The sequence below is a fragment of the Oryzias latipes genome, chromosome 12 (genome assembly GCF_002234675.1).
Source record: "Oryzias latipes chromosome 12, ASM223467v1".
In the NCBI taxonomy this organism is placed as follows: Eukaryota; Metazoa; Chordata; class Actinopteri; order Beloniformes; family Adrianichthyidae; genus Oryzias; species Oryzias latipes.
The window spans coordinates 28,231,783-28,242,939 of NC_019870.2; the positions used below are offsets into that span (position 1 = coordinate 28,231,783).

General features: G+C 46.1%; 1 protein-coding gene across 2 annotated transcripts; it reads right to left on the minus strand.

Moving 5' to 3' along the window:
- Nucleotides 1–716: 716 nt before the first annotated feature.
- pum3 (pumilio RNA binding family member 3) lies at nt 717–11,077 on the minus strand. 2 transcript variants are annotated; one of them, XM_004075143.4, is made up of 18 exons: nt 10,986–11,077; nt 9,142–9,230; nt 8,875–9,069; nt 8,602–8,770; nt 7,963–8,038; nt 7,765–7,858; nt 7,584–7,650; nt 6,400–6,574; nt 6,192–6,295; nt 5,927–6,005; nt 5,750–5,848; nt 5,182–5,235; nt 5,028–5,108; nt 4,761–4,903; nt 2,253–2,475; nt 2,096–2,183; nt 1,931–2,021; nt 717–1,307 (listed from the first exon to the last, which is right to left on the minus strand). In XM_004075143.4, exons 2-18 carry the CDS (start codon nt 9,206–9,208, stop codon nt 1,178–1,180), a joined length of 1,935 nt encoding a protein of 644 aa, XP_004075191.1. In that variant the 5' UTR covers nt 9,209–9,230; nt 10,986–11,077; the 3' UTR covers nt 717–1,177. The 2 variants fall into 2 exon arrangements, with proteins under 2 accessions (XP_004075191.1, XP_020563569.1); XM_020707910.2 differs by having other exon boundaries at nt 10,990–11,008.
- Between the last annotated feature and the right edge of the window lie 80 nt (nt 11,078–11,157).

Consider the following 11,157-nt stretch of genomic DNA (forward strand, 5'->3'; position numbering starts at 1 on the left):
CTCCTCACAGGATGAACACACTGACGTAAAGGTTCTGAGTTCTGGATCGGTTTGTTGTGATTGTTTGTGAGGCAGGTGTCATTGAGGGGTTTGAAGGTAACCCATGAAGAGGGCCTAGGCCAGGGAAGGGCAGAGATTCGGTGTGATCCAGGTTCTGGAGAAGTTAAGGGAGCTGGCAGGCAGTCAATGAACAGTATATTGATACGCTGGGATTTGATTTAATAAGACAAGGCTCGTCCGAACGTCCACACAAAATAAAATATCCAGGGAGGCAGACATGAGAAAACATTCTCTGGTCTGACAGTGAAGCATGGCGGTGGCAGCATCATGTAGAGGGAATAATTTTTCAACTGCAGGAACTGGGAGATCGGTCAGAACACGTAAAAAGAACATCCTGACATGAGACTGAGGAGGCGGTACAAACTGCCCAGCCTTTAGGGGAGGGGCTTTAGGACAAGGCGGCGTTGGCCACACGTCTCACCTGCCGGAGCTGGAGAGGTTCTGAAAAGAGCAACGGGCTAAAGGTGGAGCCTGACAGAACGCTGAACGTCCTCTGGCCTCAGGGACGTCTTTGAGAACAAATCCACTCTGGAAGGACGATGCCTTCACTGCACCTCCGTAAAAGTAAACTTGAAGTTTCACTGAATTCACTTTCAATTAAACTAAAAACTTATTTTCTGTTCCTCCCACAAGAAGTTGAACCGCTTACACTTTTATCACTTTTACTTCATCTCTCTGAAGTCCTGAGCAGGAGGTGAAGATCCAGACCAACTTTATTTTTAGAAACACTATTCAGCAGATATTATTACAAAATCTTACAATATCTGAAGCAGAGAAACTAGTCAGTGACAAGGAGCCACGCAGAAACTCCGCCCACAGCCAGAGCGGCGAGGAGGTCTCCTGAAGTTCCTGGTTGCTCCTCCGACACGTGTCGGGCTGATGCGGGACGCGCCTCCTGCTCCTGCAGGCCTCCTTTACAAAAGTCAGTCTGCTCTCTGCAGTCTTTGGAGCCGGAAACATCTTCTGCAAACCTTGAAGGACCCGTCCTCCTGACTGGAACCAAACGGTGAAGAGAGCCTTAAAATCTGTGGAACTGCAGAGGAGGTTTGGAGGACGGGTTTCAGAGAGCGAGCCTCCTCACGGCTCTGGTCAGCAGTCCTCTCGTGGCCGAGCGGCTCTACTTGTTCAGGTTCTGCAGCAGGATTTGCACCCCCTGGTTGCTGCAGGTGCTGTGCAGCTGGGATGTGATGGACTGCAGCGCCGTCTTCACCTCTGCAGCCACAGACGGCTCACAGCTGTTCAGCAGGCTGGAGGAGCAGAGCAGAATCAGACTCAGCAGAATCCCAAAAAACACCACAAACTAGAGCTGAACATGTTCCATCGGTCTTGGATGGTTCTGTTCTCCTCAGGAACAAACACACTGAGGTCCGGTTCTTCCTCGGTTCTCCTCTTCAGCTGAGCTGAAAACTCTTTGCTCTTTGGAAAAGTTTCAAGAAAAAGATTTTTATTTTCTCTCACTACTGAAATGAAAATGCTTCCAGTTTTATGGGGATTCTTAGCACTGGCATGGAGGCTGTTGTTGGGTTTGACCTCTGACCTCTGCATTACGTTGACCTCTTGGAATTGATTCAAATTAAAGACCCGCTCTGAAGAAAGTGGTGCTTTTTGGGGGATTTTAACACTTTCTCGTGGTAATTTTCTGAATATGGCTAAAAATGGCATTTCTGAGTATTTCTTTCTTCAAATGTGTGTGAGTCTTAGAAAGGCACACAGGTTTTAGATTTGGGCTAAAAACTGCATCTTCATAATGAAAAGCAGCTTTAAAAACAGATGATAGAGTAGGACTTGAGGGTCTAATCTGTGAGGAACTGAATGACGGACGTAAAAAGGGAACCAGAAGGTTCAGGGAGACGCCTCCTCCAGAACTGACCTGCAGAGCACGATGGCTCCTCTGTTCACTTTGGCCCAGCTCTTCAACCGTTCTGCTCCAACCGTGTCCACCAGAATTCTGCCGAAGCGCTCTACAGGACGAGGGAAGAAGACGTCAGCGGCAGGAGGAGGAGCCACGGGTCCCTACGCTAAGAGTGGGCGGTACCTTCTCTGCCGGCCTGGGCCAGCTCGCCGTCCTTCTGGATGAGCCACTTCAGCACCAGGTGACCTGCGGGATGCTCCGCCATGTGGAGCTGCGGGAACGGCGGTCGTGATGAAGATCTGCTCTTCGTCAAGAGACGCTTTCACAGCGCACCACTCACCTCTCCGTCCACGCCTCCCGGCACCAGCTCCTGATTGGCCAGCTGAGCCACCGCCGTCATGGCGGGGCGCAGGTCCCCGCAGGCTGAGCCCAGGATGTCGCTGATGATGACTCCGGTGGCCTTGTCCTTCACCATGTCAGCTGCGTTTTCGCAGAGGTAGTCCAGGATGGGAGGCGACAGGGCTTCCAGCAGCTCCTTCCTTCGTTTCTCTGGATCTTTTTTACTGAGGAGAACAGGAATCAAACCTTCAACTCGTCTCTGGCCCAGACTGGTGACCTCAACTCTTATTTGTTCCTAAAGAGAGGAGTGCAGAGATGAAGATCAGAGTGTCAGGCGCTCCTCACAGAACGCCTGACACTCTGCATTTCTGCTGCTGCTTCTGTTCTCATGGAAAAGATCAACCAACCAAAACATTCAGGACAAAGGAGGACTGGTTGGACAATGGTTTGAACATGTGCAGGCCCGTCTACAGGCTGCTAGAGAGGATTTGGATGATCCAGAAGAGGATTGGGAGAATGTCCTATGGTCAGATGGAACCATATGGAGAGAAATTAGACTCAGTCGGATTTGTGCGTGCGTAATTCTTGATTTGTGCATAAATTAGGATTTGTGTATGCATATTCTTGCTTTGTGCGTGCGTAAATTAGGATTTGTGCATAAATTTGGATTTGTGCGTGATTTGTTACTCACATAATACGTTTTGTGTATAAGTTAAAAAAATATAAAATGAAAAAAATACAAAATGCAATTTACGTTTGCACAAATTAAGATTACAACAGTTTGAAACTACTTACACACACACATCTTTAAAAAACACGCACGAATCCCTTGTTACGCACACACGAAGCCAAAGTTACGCACGGATCTACCCTGAGACTGTTTTCACGTCTCACAAATTTGTCCGTAAGTGCTGCGTTTAAATACCAGTGGAATGCTCAGTCATTAGAATTTTCCTATCAGCCTTCCCTTCTAAACGTATCCAGACAATGACTCAATCAGTACATGAAGACAGTAGATGTTAGTGTTGAACATAGAGGCTACTTACTTCGGGGCGCTGACCACCGAGATGGGCCGCCATTCTTCCCATGACTCTCTCATTCTGACTGACTTCTTCCGGAAGAAAAAAACAGTGCCCCCTACTGGTCGTTCCTGTTACGCATTTTGTATCAATTCGGTGTCTCGGAGAATAATATACTTTTAATATATATATTAGCGTTTAAAAGTGAACGTTATATTCTCAGATAATAATTTTTATTTTCCTTTAAAGTTTTTTTAAGCCCTGCTACACCCACTGAAGGAAATACGTTTAGAAGGGAAGGCTGATAGGAAAATTCTAATGACCGAGCATTCCACTGGTATTTAAACGCAGCACTTACGGACGAATTTGTGAGACGTGAAAACAGTCTCAGGGTAGATCCGTGCGTAACTTTGGCTTCGTGTGTGCGTGACAAGGGATTTGTGCGTGTTTTTTTAAAGATGTGTGTGTGTGAGTAGATTCAAGCTGTTGTAATCTTAATTTGTGCATACGTAAATTGCATTTTGTCTTTTTTTCATTTTATATTTTTTTAACTTATACACAAAACGTATTATGTGAGTAACAAATCACGCACAAATCCAAATTTATGCACAAATCCTAATTTACGCACGCACAAAGCAAGAATATGCATACACAAATCATAATTTACGCACAAATCAAGAATTACGCACGCACAAATCCGACTGAGTCTAATTTCTCTCCATAGAACCACAATAGAACTTTTTTACTCGTCATGTTTGGAAGAGAAAGAATGCTGAGTCCCATCCAAAGAACACCAGACCTACTGTAAAGCATGGGGGTGGAAGCATCATGCTGCGGGGCAGTTTTTCAGCAAAGGGACCAGGAAAACTGCTCAGTGTAAGGGAAAGAATGAATGGAGCCATGTATGGTCAGATTCTGAGTGAAAACCTTCCATCAGCACTGAAGAGGAAACGCGTTGCCCGGGTAACAATGAGTGGCTTCTTAAGAAGCATTTCAAGGTCCTTGAGTGTCCTAGCCCGTCTCCAGATGTCAACCCCATAAAAAATCTTTGGAGGAAGTTAAAAGTCCACATTACCCAGCGACAGCCCCAAAACATCACTGCTCTAGAGGAGATCTGCATGGAGGAATGGACCAAAATACCAGACTCACAGAAAATGTTTTACTGCTGTCATTGCAAACAATAATTAAAGTTTTGAGTTGAACTTTTGTTATGGACCAAATACTTAAATAATTTACAAATAAATTCCTTAAAAATCAGACAATGTGATTTTCTGGATTTTTTCCCTCATAGATGATGAAAGACAAGCTACTCTCTGATGGTGATGAGGCTACACCTTCGTCCCTGACAGCTCAGGTCGTCTAGGAAACAGGTGTTTGTCTCACTTCTACAGACCGCTCTTTGAAAGGTGGAGCAGGTGAAGCCGAATCCCGGCCTGACCGGCTCTGATGTCAGAGTCCGGCGTGTGAGAGCGGCGGCTGAAGGGCGTCACCTGTGAGCGTTCCCGTCTCCTTGCTCCAACACCTTGATGATTTCCGGCAGCAGGTGGGCGGGGTTTCTGTGGCTCAGCAGGTACAGCAGCACCTTCTTCCCGTGTTTATTACTGATGACTTCCTTCAGCGATGACAGGACTTCCTGAACAGGAGGACACAGTTTTTTAGTCTGAAATGCAGTCAGAATGAACGGGAACACAACACCCTGGAATTCTTTATCAATCCTGCCGTCTCCCAGACGTCCGGAGAGCTGCTGGAGCACTCACAGAGAGAACAGCTTGTCTGATCAGCTTGGTGTCGTCCACACAGTCAAAGAGGGCCAGAAGAACCAGGTGACCGAACTCCCCCTGCGGGAAAACGACAGCTTTGATGGCAGCCCGACGCTTTCAGGCTGCAGGTCTGCATGAGGAGGACACTCACTGTGGCAAACTTCACCATGTACGTCTTCATGGTTTTGATGATGACTTTCCTGTCCTGGAACAGCAAGAAACATAGGGGAAAAAAAGTTAACAACCAACCAAAGCAGACAGACCATCACACTCCCCCCACTGTGTTTGCAAACCCACTCATGTTCTGAGATGAGCTCAAATGTTCTGAATGATGGAATCTGCATGTTTCTGTCTGCAGCCATCATTTTTTTTTAGACTCTGTAGCACTAAAGGTTCATAAAAGGTCACGTGTGCTAAAGAAACCCCGCCCACATGACCTTTTCTGACTGAAATGGTCACACAGCAAAACACAGAGGAACTAGAGGGTTTTGTTTGTAACAGTAGCCAGCTGCTAGCCATTTGAAAAAAATGGATTCTATTGGCGACATAAAAAATACGCTGGGCAAGCTACAAGCTCCCCGCTCTGCACCAACAGTCCCGCCCACAACAATTTCTCATCAACTGCTGCCGCTCTGCAGAAACTATGTCCTAAAAAAAAAACACAGGTAAACCAGAGGATGATGGGAGGGGGGACTTGAAAAGTCAGGGTTTTCTCAGACCTTGGCCGTGCCGTGCCACAGACAGTGCATGGCCACTCGAGCGCCGTCGTGGGTGTGAGCCATGTAGACCACCGACTCCCTGATGGACTCGATCATCTCCTGCATCACAGCGAACACAGCAAAAGGGTGAGACGCGCGAGCTGAGAGGCGCACAACCGCATCCTGGGAGCCGCTTACCGATCTCTGCTTGTCGGGAGCAAACAGGAAGAAATCCAGGAAGGCTTTGTGCACCAGCGAATGTTTGATCACCTGCTCCCTAAAAAACACGACAAACACACACAGCTTTAAGCAAAGACAAACAGAGGAAAACAACACAAAAGTGGCTCTGGAGGATTTTCCTGCAGAACCACTGACCCTTACAGGGACTGAATGTGACCAAACATTAAATCTTTTTCTGTGAACTCCACAGATGGGAAGTTCTCTCCTTTTTGGGTGAACTCACTTGCTGGCCATGGGCAGGAGGATCTGCTTCATGTCATCCATGATGCTGGCCACTTTGTCGGCGTTGGCCTTCACCACCTTCTCAATGGTGTTGTGCTCCGACGACTGAAAAACAGGTCAGATCTTTAAAAAACAAACATTGACGTAGGTCACAAATGTTAAACAAAGGAGTGAAGGAGGCCTAGTGTGGGGGTTTTCTGTGTTTTCACCTTGCAGATAGCGTAGGTGTTCCCGTACAGCTCGTCAGCAAGCATGAGTCTCTGTGCCAGCATGGCCTTGTCGTTGTAGGCGTACTCGATGACAGTGGAGGCGGCAGAGTGTCGAAGCATCTGCCGCACGTGACCCTTAAAGGTCTGCATCACGGCTGCAACCAGCTCTTTGTTCCTAAGACAGAGGTACTCTGTAAATGAGGTCATTCAGACAGAGCGCGGTCCATAGAGGCACCTTTCCATGTTCTCGCCCCCATCAGACAGGTTAACATGCAGACCCAATATCTAGTCACACGTCCCTAGTCTATTTATGTCCCGTAAAGGTTAATGACCTTAGAAGTGTTATCAGAATTAACGCACAGCGTTGTTCAGGCTTCCACGTCGTGCGTTAAATACATTTTTTTTTAACAAAAAGCGTACGTGACGCAGCAAAGGAAAGCGGTATCTATGCTGATGATCACGATGTATTTAACAAAGCATTAGTTCAGAGAGAAAGTTCACTTCTTTCCGTTTGTTTTTGTCCAGCAGGTTGTCCGATTCCCACCCTGACCCCAACTACTAAAAAAATATATGGTGTGGCACTATGTAGTGCCCTGGACTTTAAAGCAATTCGGACACCATGCTCACTACTTTTTTTTTTTTAACGGTGGATATGACGTTATTGATTTCATGAAGTTAAAATCGAATTAATCTGTGATGATTATTTATGATCCACTGTCTTCTGAAGATAAAAACGTTGATGGTTTATTAAAAAAATACATTTATATACATTTTCTTGTTAAAAAATGTTATGACGCAATGCATTGTGGTCTATATTCACTGATCTAGTGAGCATCGGTGCACACTGGGTTTACATAGAGACTTCTGGGAATTTTCCAGGACACTGGATTTTGGAATTATAGATTCAGACAGCACTAGAAAATGCTGAACGCACTAAATAGTGAGTCGTGGAGGAATTCGGACACAACCCAGATGAGGAAAAACAGGAACCTCTTTTTTTAGGCGTGCGGTTATCACTGTGCGTTATCACTTTTTAATGCACACCCAGCAGCCAATCAGGATTGAAAATTCCCCCGGACCGTGGTATAATATCCGATAATGCGGATTTATCCCCCAAAGGAAGGAAGACAGAGGTGGCCCAGAGAACACCGGTGTTCTGAAAGGAGGACTTTGAGCCGACTCACCCGTACATCAGCAGCTTCTTGACCACGTGTCGGCCGTAGCTTGACTTGCACAGAGAAATGACGTCGTCTGCAGGAGCCAACAGAACGAAGAGGTTAAAAGGAGAGTCGAGGAAGTTCGCGTCGGCACCAAGAAGACAACCGACACCAAAAGCAGAGTTGAACTTGAAAAGGCGGCTTCTACCTTTGAGGTCTTCAAACACCTCCTGCCTCTGCTTGTGGCTGCCGAACTGAAGGAAACATTGCAGGATCCGAACGGAGTCGTGAGCAAACGCCATCTGCAGACAGACAGGAGATCCGTTCACGTCTTACGTCTATGTTTGTCAGATTAGCAGCTTGGATGAAGGAGTAACGGATGTTCCTAGAAGAGCTGAAGATCCACCTGCTTGGTATTCCCGCGGATCAGATCGTGGAGCTTCTTCATCAGTTTCTTCTTCACCTCCTCGTCACATTTTTTCCTGTAGACACAAGACACCCCTGTAAAGCAACAGCTGTGCAGCTGCGTGGTTTCATGTCCGGTGGTCCAAGCGCTGCAGCGCTCTGTGGGCTTTACAGAGTGATCGCTGTGACGAAGGTGTGAACTTTGAGACTTGAAGGTTCAGATCAACAGTCGGCGCAGACGCTGCAGCCCAGAGATGAGAGCGGAAATGTTCTCCGTGTGGGAAACTCGCTCAATGGGACTTTTAAGATTAACAGGAATCCTTTGGATGCTAAAAACACAAAGAGCAGCAGAAGCGGATGCTGCTCTTCCTCTCCAATCGTCCTGAGCTGATGGACAACACGGTAAAAACGCCATCTGCAGCTTCAAAAGTCACAATCTTTACATCGTTGTAACCAATTTCTCAAAGTTTGAAGGCCAAATAAAGAATAGACCGCATTGATTTGGAAAGTTGATGAACTAATTATCTTTCTTCTATTACATAATAAGTCACTTTGGATCTTTATTTATTAGCAGCTGCTTGTTGTTTGCAGCAATAAAGGAACCTTAACTCCAGACTCTCTGGGTTTGTGTCCCACACACCTCCTCAGGTCCTCCCACACTTGTTTGGACTGATTGATGACCTCAAACATTTCCTTCCTGGATGCTTGCTGCCTGCTCCTCTTCAGCTCCTTCCTCCTCTGCAGCCTGTTCTTCTTCAGCTCCTCCTCTGACATCTGCTCCCCTTTCTTCGCCCGTTTGGCCGCCGGGCCTGATTTCACGCACAAACACACCAGAACGCCACCGTTACAGAACTAGTAACTTCTCGTCGACCCTTCTGCAGCAAACACAAGATTTTTGCTGATTTCTCCTCACCGTCATCCTTCTCTTTTCGGTTCTTGAAGGCGGGCAGCTTCCTCTTGCCCTGCTGCACCCCGCCGCCTCTGGAGAAGGCGGCTTTGTGCTGCTTGTTTCCCCGATCTTTGGCTCCATTTGGCTTCTCTGCGTTCTTGAGAGGTTTGAAAGGCTTTTTACCGCCTGGTTTCCCTCCAAGTTTGCTCCCTATGGAGTCTGGAGAGAGTGAGAAACGTCAGCACCGAAGCAGACGGCGTCTTCTGAAGGGAGGCGGGGCTTAAGCCTTACCTTTGCCTCTCTGGGCAAGCTTTTTCACACCTTTAGGAGAAAAGGCTTTCTTGGCTTTGGATTCCATTTTTATGTGCGGTCAGAAAACACTGAGACAGAAAACATGAACATAATTATGAACAGAAAACTCAAACAAGCCTCAGGTGAGAAGAATAATAAATAAACAGACGGATGTATTTTGAGGTGAAAAAGGCTCTTCTTTCTCTGGACTGGCTTCTCAACTTTTACAGCGTCATAATTGCAGGTGTCCGTGTCTCCGAATGACAGCTGCACGGCCCAGAACAGGTGGGACTTAGCCCATGTAGCGAGGACCACCATGTCTAGACTCAGCTAATCCTGCCTGAATCCGGGAAAAGACTAAAACAATGGCAAAAGATGGCTCCCACCTTGGTAATGCACTTTTTATTCCACTATTACTGGGATGGGGGTTCAGGTAATTAAATCTAAAACAAGCAGACTCTGGAACAGCTTTTTTCCCCAAAGCAGTTGAAGCCGTAGCGTTCCCTGCAGGATAGAGTCCAAAACCCAGTCACGGGCTATTTCCTGGTTTTTAAAAAAATGCTGCTGGTTACCTGAATCAGTTAGTTTACCAATAAGGAGCTTCAATGACAGGTCAGTAGGAAAACACGTAGGCCACCAGCCCTCGAGGCCTGACGTTCGACTCCTGTCCTCTAGCCTGTTTGTTTCTTGATTAATTTTACATTTTTTTAAACTGAAATTTTGTCTTGTTTACCGATGACAATAAATCTCGGGAATCTAGGATGAGCTTCAAGATGGTCCATTTGTTCTTTCAATACTCTTCCCTTGTTCTTTCCGAACATCCTTAGTTGTTTTCTTTGCTGCACGGTGGTGCAGTGGTTAGCACTCTTGCCTCACAGCATGAAGGCCCTGGTTCAAGTCCTGAACCAGAACACCAATGGGGGACCTTTGTGGAGTTTGCATGTTCTCCCCGAGCTTCCTCCCACCGTCCAAAAACATGCTTCATAGGTTAATTGGTTAATCTAAATTGCCCCTAGGTGTGAGTGTGTGATGTGAGGCCCTGCGACAGACTGTCCAGGATGTCCCCTCCCCTGTGACCCCGAGAGGGACCAAACGGATTAGAAAATGAAGGAATGAATGAAAACTTAGTTTTGAGTTGGTGGTTTCATTTGTGGATCTCCTGTAGTGTTTAGTGTTATTAAGACACTTGTTTTCATCAAAAGGTTTCCATGCTACTCTTTATCCTTATTTTGGGCAATCAGTTCATAGGCCTCCAGAACTGAAATGGAAACAGAACTGACCTTCTAGCAGTTAGAGTAGTCAGTCATTTAGCTGTTCCAACAGGAGACTGCAAATGTGATTACATAGAACATATTATGAAGCATCTTGCTGAAAATGACAAACTAAGGATTAAAATTCTCTAATTCAGTCTGGAAATAAGCTAAACGCCAAAGTATTGAAACTTTTCTACCGCCTTTACGCCTCCGTCCAACATGAAAACACTGGTTTTGAAATGTCTCTGCACCTAAAAATCCCCAAACACCCATGTTGGTCCCTCTGATGAACTTAATGTGGACTCTGACCTGTCTTCAGAGACCTTAACTGGTTTTGCAGCCGGTTTGATTTACAATTATCCCGTTAAACCACATCCAAAGCTTCAAACGTGTTATTAGCCGCCTTGTTTTATGTTTATTCATTAAAAACAGCCCGTTTACTTCGTCTTGCTAACCCGCGGCTAATGAGCTAAAGTTCTTCTGGACCAAATTCTTCATTTAAGTGTGAAAACTAGAGTCAAAAAGCGAATTCTAACATTTAAGAATAAACGAAAGATATTTAAAAAAAAAAAAAGAAATCATCAAACTTACAAACCAGATGAACACACGCTTCCCAACATGTGTGCTGCAATCACCACGGTTTACGACACCAAAGCGTCCAATCAGATTGAAGTATTGGCGTCGTAAAGCGCGAGTGGTTGCGACAGTCGGAAAGTGAGCCTTTTTGTTCGTCTTAAAGAGATAAAATATGCGTAAATAGACA